The sequence below is a fragment of the Perca flavescens genome, chromosome 14 (genome assembly GCF_004354835.1).
Source record: "Perca flavescens isolate YP-PL-M2 chromosome 14, PFLA_1.0, whole genome shotgun sequence".
Taxonomy (NCBI): domain Eukaryota; kingdom Metazoa; phylum Chordata; class Actinopteri; order Perciformes; family Percidae; genus Perca; species Perca flavescens.
Genome location: NC_041344.1, coordinates 15,082,702 through 15,097,582, shown reverse-complemented (window position 1 = coordinate 15,097,582; position 14,881 = coordinate 15,082,702). Strand labels below are relative to the sequence as shown.

At 37.7% G+C, this 14,881-nt stretch overlaps 2 protein-coding genes across 3 annotated transcripts; both read left to right on the top strand.

The window, feature by feature from the left end:
- The first annotated feature begins 490 nt into the window (after nt 1-490).
- On the top strand, nt 491-5,411 carry LOC114568056 (hepatoma-derived growth factor). The gene is made up of 6 exons (XM_028597412.1): nt 491-967; nt 2,964-3,040; nt 3,771-3,909; nt 4,415-4,573; nt 4,680-4,868; nt 5,020-5,411. Exons 1-6 carry the CDS (start codon nt 881-883, stop codon nt 5,038-5,040), a joined length of 672 nt encoding a protein of 223 aa, XP_028453213.1. The 5' UTR covers nt 491-880; the 3' UTR covers nt 5,041-5,411.
- Nucleotides 5,412-9,011: 3,600 nt separating this feature from the next.
- mrpl24 (mitochondrial ribosomal protein L24) lies at nt 9,012-12,851 on the top strand. Of its 2 annotated transcripts, none has more exons than XM_028597409.1 (6): nt 9,012-9,122; nt 9,489-9,675; nt 10,853-10,948; nt 11,345-11,448; nt 11,870-12,000; nt 12,413-12,851. In XM_028597409.1, exons 2-6 carry the CDS (start codon nt 9,493-9,495, stop codon nt 12,547-12,549), a joined length of 651 nt encoding a protein of 216 aa, XP_028453210.1. In that variant the 5' UTR covers nt 9,012-9,122; nt 9,489-9,492; the 3' UTR covers nt 12,550-12,851. The 2 variants fall into 2 exon arrangements, with proteins under 2 accessions (XP_028453210.1, XP_028453211.1); XM_028597410.1 differs by having other exon boundaries at nt 9,106-9,181.
- The last annotated feature ends 2,030 nt before the right edge of the window (nt 12,852-14,881 follow it).

Here is a 14,881-nt window from a genome sequence, read left to right as displayed (position 1 = left end):
ATATTGGAGTAAATGGGAGAAAGGCTTAGCTAAAGGCTTGTCCTAATTTTATTGAAATCTTGTTTGAAACTATGCACCACTAAAGCACACTATTAATAAAACAAAGGGCCCCTTTTAGTTGACAGTGAGGCCCTATCTTGAAGAGAGTCTTTTTGTCACACATTTGTTATTATGTCGCATATTCATAAATGTTTAATTAAATTACCACACAATAAGAGGACAAAAGCGGCTGTTTTTATGGGACATGTTTGCCTCGGTTTGCCTTTGGCTTCCTTGCAGGTTAATCAGGCCATGAAATTGAGCCTGGACCATTTATTTTGGTTGACTGAAGGTAAATCCCTTAAAAGAATAAACATATGCTATTGTTACCCAGAATTTGTATTTTAATCAAACATTTTAATGCTGGTTTGCCCAAAATGAGTGCGGTTATTTTTTAATGAGAAATATACCTTCAGTATGAGGTTTTGGTCGATAGGGGCGCTAACTGTGCTTCATCAGGTGCTGGGGGCGCGTCTGCAAAGTGGGAAGCGGGTTTCAATTTCAAACCCAAACAGTTCGAGTGACGATGAGCCAGTGGGTTGTGGGATAACGTTAAAATCAAATAGTTATCGTGTTTAGAATTTGTAACGTTATTCAAACATAAACCAGAACGGTGTCGTTATCACCGGCCGTGGTTAACGTTAGTCTACAGAGAATCCGCGGAAAAAAAAGTCGCCCGCCGCGTCTTCGCTCCAGTTTTCCGCGCCTGGTATTTGGATGACAAACCGACGCTTGGCTTGTTTGCAGCAGGTGTTGACCAATCCGGACATTGCACTACATTAAAACTACTACTGTGTTTTAATTCATATATCTTATATAGCAAGCCATTTCTGCAAGAAACATGCCGAGGTCCAACAGGCAAAAAGAATACAAACCTGGAGATCTTGTATTTGCTAAAATGAAGGGGTATCCTCACTGGCCTGCGAGGGTAAGCACTCGACATTAATTTCTTGTTTCTAGCTTAAGGTTTGTTATTCATTCATTGCATGTTGATATCACTTGTTTACCTGCAAGGCCTAACGTTAACAGTTAGCTACCATGAGTTAGCCTAGCTGTTAGCTCGGTCGTTGCCCAGCATCCACACACAGCCAGCCAACTGTAGACAGTTGCAGATTTCTTTCGGGTGAGTCATCGTGTAGACAGACACCAAATTACCCTACTCGGGTAACTAAATATGAATGTTGTTGCTAGCTGCTCTCTGCCACCAACGCTTCTTTTCATGTACCGCTGTCGTCTCCCAGGGGGCCTGTTAGGCTAATGTTAACTTAGCTTACCCTTAAAAAGAGCAGTTGGGTAACGGGTAGAGTCAGTTACAAGTTAACGGTCATGTCATACACAACGTTAACGTCTGTCCAGTATAGTTAGAGAAGGATATCTTAACGCAAAGTTGGGCTATCTGAGGACACAAACAGGAATCCACGTTGTAACTTAGCTAACGTTAAGTTACACGATAAATAAGTTTTCCTTAATAACTGTTAAGCATTTTACAGACTACACATGGCTGCTTGTGTAGCCATATGCTTTGATACTTTGTAAACATGCCCACCCTTGTTGCGACAAGTAGCTAGCTAGCTAGCTAAGTGTTTCTGCTTGTAATGTTGGAATGACTTCCATTACGGTACAATTTTTGTCTAATAAAAACAGTGGCAAAACCATAACGTAATGTCTACCAGGTCCATAAACACACAGCAGCCCAACATCGCACTTAGCGTTTCCTAATCATTCAACAAGGGCGAAAACGAACTTTTAACTGGGTTACATTTCCCTCTCAAACGCATTATCACTCAGAGCTTTATAAATACGGTTATGTGTGTACTTAATAAGACAAAATGTGGATGAAAAAACGTGTTATGTGGCACTTTATGCAGCAATAGAGCCACAACTGTAACTGATAAACGTGGAAACAAAATAACTTGTAACCCCTTAACCACAACTGGCCTGAACAGCTGAAATGATTGCAGTTTCTGTTTTGATGTAGCAATCTTTCCTACATTTTAATGATGGAACAACCCATACAAAAAACACTCTTTTGGTTTATTGAGTGTCACTAAATAAATTAATCTGTACTATCACCTAAACTAGTTAGCTAAGTTAGTGTCAGTATTGATCTGCTTCTTCCCTCCTTTTTCTCAGTCTTATCAGCCTTGTCCCTTGTCAGCAGGCTACAGGTCCTGCCCCACCTATCCTGACACAGTGGCCCTATCTGGGAATGCCAAAAGGCTTGTCTGGCAGTTTGCAAACGGACGCCATGCCTTCCTGTGCCCCAGTGTCTCGCTATGCTCTTTTGTAAAATACCAATAAATATTGGCAGAGTGGTGGAGCCAAACAGTGTACTGCAAGGATGTTAAACATGAGAATGGGTGCAAAATGTAGAGTGACCCCTGTTCTCAATTGGCTTTTTAGGAGTTGAATTAGAAGGGATTTTAACAGTACCTGGTAAAACCTATTTGAGTTGAGCAATCAATTTTAAAATACCTCTCAATTAGCAATAAAGAGTACTCCATAGTACTGTCCAGTTGTACAAGCATAGCATTTAGCATTACTACCCCTACTGTGGAAACTGTTAGTTCATTAGTCTAGTGATTAGTCATTTATCCACAAATCAAATATAAACAAAACAAAATATTTTCTGGTTCAAGCTTCTCAAAAATAAGGATTTGCTGCTCTTCTCTCTTGTATCATTGTAAGTTATATATTATTTGGACTGTCTTGTTTTCCAAATTGAGTTTTTAAAGTCATAAAATTCTTCAGAATACTAGTGACCGTTATCAATTTGTTGATCCAGTGGTCCTGTGTTTGTCACTTCAGTATTTTCATCTATTTTTGGCTTTGCGACTTTCTTCATTATCGTTTTCCTTAAGCGGTGCTTTGATTTTTGGATTTCTCAGCATCCTCTCTCAAGAAACTGTGTTTATAATTCACAGATTGACGAGTTACCTGAAGGAGCTGTGAAGTCCCCCTCAAACAAGTACCAGGTGTTCTTTTTTGGGACGCATGAGACGTAAGTAATGTGTGTTCGTTTTAGGAATTAGGAATTGAATAAAATGAAAACAAACATCCCTCATAAACTTGTTTCTGCCATTTGGAAAATACTGCTGAAAACTAGTTTCTTATCTGTAGCTATGTGTCCATGTAGGTGCATTACATTAACCATGGAATGCACCTATGCAGTACATATAAAGGTTCAGAACAAAACATCTCTGTAGCTATTTCTATGACCCTGTGACCATCCCTGAACACTGTTGTCGTCAAAATCGTCCTTGATCCACACTTTTGTCCAAGATGAGTTATCTCAAACTGGCCTGATTTCCATAACATTTTACATCTTCAGAGTTCACTTGAATATGCTTGGCTGCAGATAATCGATTGTATTGTGTTGGGTGACTCTTTGACAGTTTTTTACCTCTGAACACAAAACAGTCCAGTGCAAGCTCTCTCCAACATAGATAATTACAATAATTTAATATTTATCTACTTGATGAACAGTCAGTTGTCAAAATATTTTTATATATCATTGATTCATTTCTGTCGATCAAGTAATAATTGACTGAGTTTATGTCATTAAAGAAAGTTGATTCAATAAAAAAAGAGGATTAATTTTTTTTTTTAGAGTGATGACATCATAAAGACAGACATTCGAAGCTTCATTTGAAAACCTCAAAAGAGGCTTTGAGTGTAAAAAAAGACATTCGGTACAGCCCTACTCATTGAGTTATGTTTGACCACCACAGGGCGTTCCTCGGGGCCAAAGATTTGTGCCTGTACGATGAAAATAAAGAGAAGTTTGGAAAAGCAAACAAGAGGAAAGGCTTCACTGAGGGACTCTGGGAGATTGAGAACAATCCCACCGTCACGCATGAAGGCTACGAGGTATGTGTATTTCTAAGATAGAGACCAAGTGTGTTTTATTGTACTGTCAGTAATCAACATTATGTTTGTGCCCGGTGTAATGTCACAGTCAAACAAACTGTAATAGATGAAAGCCAAAAATGGCGGCAATAGAACACATGTCAAGAGTTTTTAGTACAACCTCTCTTTACTTGATTGTTGAGATGCAAACAAAGGCAAGAAAAATATGTATGAAAAATAATGAGATGCTTTTTCTACCAAGCAACACAACCGATCATGCGTTGAGCGTGTGATATAACTTGTAGTTAGTGCAACACTTTTCTACAAAACTCATGTCTGTATGAACCTGGTGAAATCAGTTTCTGCACAAGTTACAGTCATTACATTAACCAGCATTTTAGAATGTAAGAGAACGGCACTGTTTACTAATTCAAGACATATATTAGACTTTGGTGTGTGCTCTTTGTGTCCACCTCCAGACTTTGCTTCCCTTTTCTTACACTATTTTTTCAATCTTTGCCTGTAGTCAGCGAAGAAGGAAAACGCGTCGGAAGGAGCAGGGGATACAGGCAGTTCAAAGAAAGTCGATGCCGAGGGCAGCAGTGATGAGGATGAAGGGGCCCTGGTCATCGACGAGAAGAATGAGAGGGGAGGAACTAAACGAAAAGCAGAGGAGTCCACAGAGGTGAGCTTTGAGTCGGTCAGTCATACACAGTCCAAGTATAGAGCTTTCTAGTCACTTCATAGTTGAGATTTCTGTCTCTCTGACCCTTCCTTAAACCTTTTGCTAGGCATCACCCAAGCGGCCGAAGGACACAGAGGCAGAAGGTGATTCTAAAGTAGACTGCAACAAGTCTAACGTGGAGGCCAAGCTCAACGATGTGACTGGACCCAAGGTAACTGCTCCCTCCTCTCAGAGCGAGTCAAAAGCAGAGGCCCAGGAAAAGGCTCCAGCAGGAGGCCAGCTAACACCAGATAAGGTGAAACACTTGCCTTATTCAGCAGTAATGTTAAGTATAGATACTTAAGGACCATGCAAAAAATAAATGATAAAATTGTATGTTTATGTTGCATGTCCGAGACACTAAATGTAATAATTCCTTTAATTGCTCTCCCCTGTTCTCCCTGCAGCCTGTGACAGACAGCGCTTAACGTCAATTCTCAGAAGAAAACCAAGAACCTTTGATGCTTTTCTCTGGAATTTAAGCATCAACACGATCATTTGCAGGATGCCAGCTATCAGCTGTTTAATTAATAGGAGAATTTTAAAAACCTAAGTGTTTGTATTGAGAGACAAACAAATCCTCATTTGCCATTTTTGGGATATCATATATCCCAGAAATAAAACGTTTGCTAATCTGATTTCAAACAATTTAACTGGGCACTTTAATGCTCATTTATAAATGGATTTTGGTGTGTATATATTTTTTATTTCTAAGTGCAATTACATAATTACGAAGACTGAATGCTAGGTGTCAAAAAAAAATCAGTTCAGAGGGAATAAAACACTGAATATAATATATATATATATATATATATATATATATATATATATATATATATATATATATATATATATATATATATATATATATATATATATATAGATTTAAACCACAAAAAATACTCCCATTTGATGGTTTTAAAACGTAAATATTGTACAGGAATATGAACAAATTTTCACCCATGCTCTCAGCTTTAGTTCAGAAATGACTTCCATTTTTTCACCTAGCTTATCAGCCTCATCTTAAATCATATATTCAGTTATTGAATACATGATGAATTGCACTTTCAGAATTATAAAAAAAATAATAATAAAGTCCTGCCCCATTAATCATTGTATTATTCACTGTATGACGTTTTTATGCAACACAGGTTTTGTTGCTTTGGTGTCGTGAATGCTTCGTTGCAAGTGACCAAATTCCGTGATTCATTTTGCTAGATTGAATATGTAAAGCCCATTTGAGAAGAACTATTGTAGGATTAAAACAATTGGTTTGTAAACCCCTCTGTAACTTTCTTAAGCTGATTGATGATTATTGAAAGCAGAAAGACATTCCTGAATGTTGTTGCGTCAGAGCTTGGTCTTGAAACTTTGGTGGGGGATAAAAGCTACTTGTCGCCACCTTTTTCTGGGGAAATGATCTGGAAAACACTTCACCATCAACTCAAATATCAATTTCATGTTATGTACAATTTCTTATTAAGCTCACATTAATGCTGCCATTGCTTGATACTTGAGATGTAGTTGGGTAGAACACTTAATTGCATTCAGTAATTTGTTGTACCAAATATGTTTCTTTTTCAGATGTATTACTGACAGTTCCTCAAATTGCAATTTGTTTTTGTTGGAAGAAATTAATAGGATTGGGCATTGAGAACCGATTCCTACTTGGAATCATTTCAAAAATTACGATTCCAGGAGAATCGTTTCTTTATTGGAATCGTTTAGAGGATTTGATTTCAAATCCGATCATCGCTTCCCAATTTAATATGCGCAAGTTTTGGTTTCCGTAGCGGCCAGACGCTTTTTGTGTTGTAGCCTTGGAGCACAGTAAGCAGTGCTCTAGTCTGGCTTTATTTTACATTTGAAAAAGCTGTAAAACTGCAACCCACCTTTTGAATGAAAATAAAGTGTTCCTCTTATTTGTGAAAATAGTCGTGACCCATTTCAACTCCACCCCTCAAAGAATCGGAATCGAGAATCCAAAAGGACGAATCAGAATTGTTAAAATCCGAAATGATGCCCAACCCTAGAAATAAAAAATCTACAGTGAACCATTTGGTCTCAACTGGATTATGAGTCTGTTTAACTTTGGATGGTCTTATTATTTTGGCTGTGAAATCAAGTTGTGATGTTTTGAAGATGTTTTATTTCAATATTTGTTTAGACAAATGTGTTTATTTTCCACTGTAGGTAACTTTTAAGGTTCAAGTGTTTTCATAATGCTGGAACTGCTCACCATGTTACTTGGATATTGTCATTGCTTTAGTGTTCTTTTCCTGTATTTGGCAACACAAGCCCACAGTTAATCAATTATGAACCTAGGGGCAATCTCAGTTTTTACAAGTGAAAATAACCCTCACTGCTGTTCCTAATAAGGGTTATACCCACCTATAACATACTGCTGATTTCAAACGATAAAATGGTCAAAGTCAATTCCAACTATTAATTCCAAGGGTATAATTTGACATTAAGGTGTAATTCTTTGTTAAGCGTTCACTTTTACTTTCGGAAGCTGTCATTCATCTTCATCTGCTGCTTAGTTTACTGTTGTAGTTGCCAGGCCATTTAATAAACATGTTGATAAAAAAAATGTGTTTGTCATCTTTATATTCAGTAAATCCTTCTTGTTTATTGTAGATCCACTTCCTCAGTCTGGAAAGCAGCTAAAACAATCAGGTCTTAGTCATTCAGTTCTTTTTAATGAACAGGATTGTCTGCAATCATTTTTTTTTTTTTAAATCATCCTCCAGTCATACAGTACCTCCTAAACTCAGGTTGAATCTCTGTTACTTTTCAACCCAACCAAACCTAATTAATCATTTTAACATCTCATTTTTCATTCTGTTAAAAATAGAAACTAACAACACCTTTTTGTCTTTTTGCTCTCAAGTGAGCCTCACAGCCCAGTTTAGGGCTTTGGGGCTGTGATATATGAACTAGATTTGGTCTTGACAGCTTTTTTTTTTTGTGGAGGCAAAGTTTTAAATCCACTTTAATTTGTCATTTTTAGAATACCCATGAGGTGCTGGCATTAAGCGTTTTGATTTGTAAAAGTTCTCTGTGGGAGTTGGTACCTCGGGTTGACTGCTTCAGAGTGCTTACGTGTTTGTGGTATATGGGTTCTATGAATATGAACTATTTGGTAAACTTATTGAGTTTTGTAAATAGTTTCCGTCAACACATTTGAAAATAAAACAGGATATCACAATAAAATTGCAAATGAGCATGAGATTTTTTTTTTTTGATCAAAATATATTTCCATTTTATTTATCATAAGAAAAACTGTAAAGGTAAAAATAACTAATTTTGTAACATTTAATTGTGTAGTTATGTTTTGTTTTTCTGTAATAATCTCATAGCAATAAAAGAATTTTAGATAGAAACCATGGGTTTTATAAACCCCATTACTATTACATTTGTAATAAAATTAATCTCTGCGTTTTTACAAAATACAGCTATGTCACCTTTAACATTTTGTGTTCATAATGTTGCAAATGACACATCTTGGTTGCATTTTAAAAGAAAATGGTTATTAAATTATGCTGTCAAACAGTGATAATTCTCGTCAACACAGAGTAGCCAATGGTCAATTCACAGATTATAGAATGAGTGAGAATGACTTTTGAAAACGTATTACCTGAATATGTTGTAGTATTGTAAGTATTTATGACTTTGTCAGACTTTGTTACAGTATATCCTACATTCATACCAGGCAAAATGATGATTGTGAATTAGTCTGTTTTGCATTGACCACAAAGTTGTTTTTATTCAAAGCTTACATATTACTATATTATTATATCACTTGGAAATGTATGTACATAAAGTAAGTCACAGTACATACAGTAAGCTATAGTATACTGTAATGCTCGTAAGGTGGTTAAATATAACATTTAACCACAATTTACTATTCTGAAACAGACATTGAATACATATTAACAGGATTTTTTAGAAAAAGAAAATTGCAATTATTTCCCATTTTTTTCTTCATTGCAATGCTGATTGTTGAATTAAGAATACATGTAAAGCCTGTAAACACATTCTTCATCGATTACGTGATGTGCAGTAATAAGCAATGACATTTGTGCTGATATAAGGTGGATGTATGCTGAGGAGGGAACATGTGATTTAGTGTTTTGTACCTTGCACAATGGCTCTATTGTGAAAAACTGAGCCAAAACAATTGTATAATTTCAATTAACTCCAATTCCAAAATATGTTCAACCTTGGAGAGATTTTCCTTTGTCAGTGCAATTTGTTTCACATATCCGTATTATTATTTATTCAGTGAGATACAGACTTCCAATAAACTACACTGAAGTGCAAAGCTGAAGTACACTGTCATCTTGCTTTCAGTGGCCTGTATCCTACCCACAAGTCAGATGCATTATTTGTCTACTGCGCATGCGTACAGTTATGTCTTACCCTCCTGCCCACTAGGAGGCGCTGCCTGCTGATGATAGTTGGTGCCAGTCCTACATGTGACATTGACACAACAGAACAACAGAGGGTAAGAGCTTTCTGCATGTCATACTTGTTTTTGTTCTAACACTACAACGCTTTGATAAGGTAGGTAGCAGTCTTATTTAATAGTTTAGTGTGTTAAAAAAATAAATAATAGTGGCGTATGTTTAGCCGCTGTAACACAACGTTAATGATAGCTTATCAGCAAGCTAACGTTAGCATAGCTTGTGTTGAGAGTGTTCCAATGGAGACTGGACACCTTTTAAGCTAATGTACTAGCCAGAGAATGTCTAATAAGGGGAGAAAATTCCGGGTTGGTACAATGGGGCTAATAGGGAGTGAGATAGGGAGTGAACAGGCTCTCCATAGACAGGCTCTGGTACTAGCCTTGATTAATGTTTTGTCCCTGCAGCACAATGAGGCTGACCGCTCTCCTGTCTATGGCAGCCAGGGTGGTTATACCCAAAGATTACCGCTTTGGTACCAACAGACCGTGGACGCCTGCTGCTAAGAGGCTGAACCCTCCGGGGAAGAAGAGGAGAAAGGTGTTTGTGGAGCCGATAGCACCAGAGGACTGGTCTGTGCTTAGAGGGGACACGGTGGGTAACTTAAGTCAAGTCCCAATACTTAATAAGCAAACTGCAAGTCAGTAGCAAGTCCTTATAATTAAATATTCAATGTGTGTGAATTTGCCAGTCCTGTTGTGATTTTACAAGGTAAAAACTTAAATGTGTTTGCCTTCTACTTTAAAGTTAAGTCTTTAGATGGTAAAGTCTCATGTAAGTTCTGTAAAAGTCTAAAGTCCTGACTTCTTGTGACTTCTTTTTGTGAAGTCTCACTTTAGTCCAAGTATCAAGTTCTGTACAGTTCTGAGAACCTTTGTAACTCAGAACAATTCTAACAGGACAGGACATCAGTTACAATGCAGAGATCAGAAGAAAATACTTACTAAAGGTCCCATGACATGGTACTCTTTGGATGCTTTTATATAGACCTTAGTGATCCCCCTAATACTGTATCTGAAGTCTCTGGGGGACCATAGGCAGGCTGGGGGAACTCATATTAATGTTAAAAAAAACTCATAAAGTAAAATTTTCATGCCATGGGACCTTTAAATCTCTGTAAAGAAGGAACTATTTTTTTAAACGAATGAGCACAAGAAGTTCACTTCCAAGCTCACACTCCTTTACTTTAGTTATATTAGTTAAATTTTAAATTCTGAGCCATCTTTAATGTAACATTTTAATGAGGAATTACAAGTTTTACTTAAGATGCATAGATTTCTTGATAACACGACTGATGCAAGTAATATTGTAGCTACAAATATTAAAGTAATTTAAAAAAAAAAAGGTGCATGGAGAGATTACTCCAAGAAAATCTTGTGAGTGACACTCTTAAGGCTCTGACACACCAACCCGTCGGCAGAAAAGGCAGTCGGACTGATCATTCATAAGAAGATACTGGCGTTGTCAGCTCTCAGTGCTTCTTCGCTGTTCAAGGGCTAGCACTCCACCAATCAGATTGGTCATTGAGTCCGACTGCCCACTGGCCAATCTAACAAGTCAAATCGGCCAAAATGGATGCCGACGGCTCCTCCGACTGACGATGGCACGGAACACACCGAACAGACTCGAGTCACCAACCTCGCCAGACTGTCCAACGGCCGATAATCGGGTTGGTGTGTTAGAGCCTTTAAACGTTGTTGGCAAAACTTGAATTGACAAAATTAACTGGTACTACGAAGATTTAAGTATCTGCATTTCATTCATTTCTCAGGTTGAGATTCTCAAAGGGAAGGACAAAGGGAAGCACGGAAAAGTGATCCAAGTCTTCAGACACAGAAACTGGGTTATGCTGGAGGGCCTGAACACAGTAAGGATCTACTGTCATTTGTTTCCCAGAGGAAACTGGAAGCTGTTTAGTGTATCGCAGTATAATTGGTGGTGCTTATGAGAGGATAAGAAGTTGGTCTCTTGCTGTTCTCTCTACACAGAGTGCTGATGCTTTGTTATGCATTTAAGCAATTTTGGATACAGAAATGGCTTGTGAATCATCTTCTTTCACCAAAAAGTGAAATTAACAGTAAAGTTGTCATGTTAATTACTATCGTAGCAGTGTCGTACACTGTGAATTTATTTTTTCGCTCCACCAGATGGAGACAGCTGTCTAGTAGAACTTCAAGGAGAAACAATCTGGCAAAGTGCACCATAAAAATCCATTTGGCCACCACCCGGTTTTTAAAGTTGGAACTGTTGTTTTTTCTCTTAGCATTACAGGTATATTGGAAAAACTGGGGATTACCGTGGGACCTATATTGCCAGTGAAGCTCCCATCCTGCTCCACGATGTTGCACTCATTGACCCTTCAGACAGGTACAGTAAACCTCGCTAGAGCCAAGAAAAAAAGCTCCAATTCCTGGTGTTATTCTGAATGAATTGTAATAAATAAGTGTTACCAGTAGAAAACAATGACAAGTTAACATTTTATCTTTAAAAAAATTCAGTTTGGGAGACTATCAACCTTTTTTCCAAGTTAGCAAAGAAAATAATCTGTGTACACACATTTTACACGTTATTGTTGATATTTGTGGGGTTTTGAATGATGTCATTGTGCATCTGTAACGGTTGTGTGCTGTAGTTCCTGCATGTTATTTCTTTACTATCATCTATCATCAAGATAAGTGCTGAAAAATAACATCTCTACACTGCTTTCAGTTATCTAAATAGTCCAGGGTTGTTTACTGTATTGGTTTCATAACAGATTAATTATGACATGCTGATATTGATCTTCCAGGAAGCCAACTGATGTGGAGTGGAAATTCACAGAGGAGGGTGAGAGAGTCCGAGTGTCTCTCAGGACTGGTCGAATCATCCCAAAACCTATTGTAGAGAGACGAGATGGCATTGTACCACAGCAGTGGAAAGGTGTGTGTGTTTTATTGGAGGGGGATTCTTTCAGGAACCAGTTTATTCCATGTGTAGCTAAGAGTCAGCACATAAAACTCTCTTGTAATTAATCTTTCCACCATTTGCAGAGTTAAAAAAAAGAAATAGGTCTCGGAGTGATGCAGTTGGATTGTTGTATAGTGGAAGAAACACATTTCTTTCTAAACTAGAATACACATGGAAAAAGTAAACCTTTACCAATGCTAAACAACCTTCCAACTTGATTGTACTCCCTAAAGTCTGGGGTGTGCTCAAAACAAGCTAGTTTGTACTGCTCATCTGAAGGCACACAGGGCAAATGGGTGCCTGCTCAAATTCATGCCTTCTTATGCTTTTCAAGTTGAATAGATTTTTGCATGTGACTGTTTTTGTTTTCTTTCTGCTATTACAGATGGTCCGAAAGACACCAGTCCAGAAGACACTTTAGAAAAAACCTACGTACCATCTCTTAAAACCCTGGAGGAGGAAGTCATGGAGAAACTGGGCATCCAGGAGAAAAGAAGGCCCCGAAGGTCCTACTGGTACTGACCAGAGAAATCAGAGACACTCAGGCCCCATTGTGCTATCCAGTTTTCACAGGGACTCTGAACACAACATTTTTGGTGAAAGTCGAGCAGAAGAACTATGAGGATGACATGAGTAAGGCTTATGGACTGTAAAATACTGGTGCAACATACATGTTGTTATTATTAAGGAAATGACAGCTTTGTAAAAATATGAGGAGGTGAAACGGCCCTGAATGGGTACATTTTCAAGTGTTCTCTAATTACAGCAGAGTTTGAATTTTGTTTCTTTCTTTGTAATTGTGAATAAATGTCATACGTAAACTAGTCTGACTCAACAGATGTACATTGCTGGGAAAAAGCCTGAAATCGTGCCGGATGTATCCTCTATTTCCTCTATCAGCGCTTAGCACCATCCAGCACGGCTGTGATTGGTTTAAAGAAATACAAACAAGCCAAAGCATTTTTTTTTTACTCTATCCCAGAATAGATAGGCCGTGTAGCCAGACCATACTCCAGCACCGTGGAGATAGGTCTGGCAATGCAAGACCACATAAACTAATTTTTTATGTATAACTGCTTCTATTCTGGAGGTTCACTCTACTCAGTAGAGGAACTTAATATTCTCAAACAACAATAGTATTAAACCACAATGTTTCCCAACTTAAGGATTTGGCTTTGATATATCAGCATCAACATGCAGCAATTTGGGCAGAGAAAATCCAGTTTTCCCCACACAAGGCAAATACTTCAAATATATTTACAGAGCGGGAATGAAACAATATTAATGCTAAGAAAACTGACATTGTCGAGTAAGCTTGTATCAAAAAGCCATCATTTGAACAGCCATGACTGCTAGTTCACAGTAGATTTAGTCTCCAAGAGAATAAATCAGGACATTAAATTGTAGAATGCCTCATACACTGTAGAGTCTGCATGATTGGAAAATGAACCTTATTCTTGGTATTGGCAGGGTTGCTAATGGTAATAGTTGCAGCCTGTTGTGGTCATTCATAAGGCTGAAAATAGTCCTATTATTTAACAGAAGCCCAGACATGTTGCTCTCCAAAACTCAAAGCCTTTAGACAAATGTGTCTCTCTTTCCTACGTGTCTGGGAAACTGAGCAGAAGGAAATGGCTTGGGAGGAGACTACACAAACTGGCTAGTTTCAACAAAGTTCTCTCTCACCTCATTTGACTTTATACACTGGCACTGCATGTTATTCCTGTGATGTGGTACAGGTTTTACATGTTTCGACTATGATCTCACATAGGAAGACATTTGGTCATGAATTTATGATCAACTTCATCTGTATGATATTAATTAAGAAAACAAAGTTCAAAGCAAAATCGTTACAATAATTTATCATACTTTCAGCCACATCTTGCATAGTTTGGTGCAATTCTCACAAAATCAATCCTAGTAGTAACCCAATCAAAGAAAGTTATTTTCAATGCATTTTAGAATTCAATGTCTTTTTCCTTTAGACCCATCCCCCATGTGCATGGTAGTGCAAAGTTAAAAGTAAAGGAGAATTAAGCTTTATTATTAAGAATAATTGAAAGTAAGCAATTATATGTTTAAAATACATGCTATTCAAGTATATCTGCAGTTACATAAAACTGATTAAAATCAGTTTATATATTGTAAGTGTGGAGAAGGCTTTGAAACAACATTTAGACCATCATGTAGGGAGTTGAAATGTACTGAAATTAAAGTGAACAGTACCTCAGTATTTTTTTTAAATCTTGGCTGAATGGTGTTGTCTTTAAATGTGTTTACATGATCTTAAAATAGCCCTTTGTAGCTATGAATATCCAGTTTTATTTGTTTCTATCAAAAGGATAACCCAGTCTTCTTTAAGCTTCCCTCAGCTGCACATTTATCTGTGATATATGAGGGAGGTGGCGAAATCTTTTTTTCCTCGCTGGTTAACCACGAGTGCTGATTTACCAGAAGACCAGGCTTGCCGGATCTCCAGCTGTAGAAGCAACTAAATTTGTTTTGCAGGCAGTGACAAAAAAAATGATGTGTCACAAATAATCTAACTGCGTTAGATTATCATAGTGGCAACCCATACCCTAATTTCTGGTCAGTGCAGTTACTTTGCGCAGTTACATCATGCAGAAAGCATGGCAAGTCGTTGGTTTGGCTGGTGAGTGGATGCAGCAGTTTCTCAGACTTGTTCCTCCTGAACCAGTTTGCCTCTCTGCATCTAAGAGGGAATAAAAGCAGCCAGTCAGCGGAAACATGGTTTTGAGGTTTTGCTTTTATGGGAGGAAAAATGATTCAAAGGCTGGTCATCTTTTCTGTCAATGCATGTGTGTTGTATGGATTTCAGTCTGGGCTTAGAGCA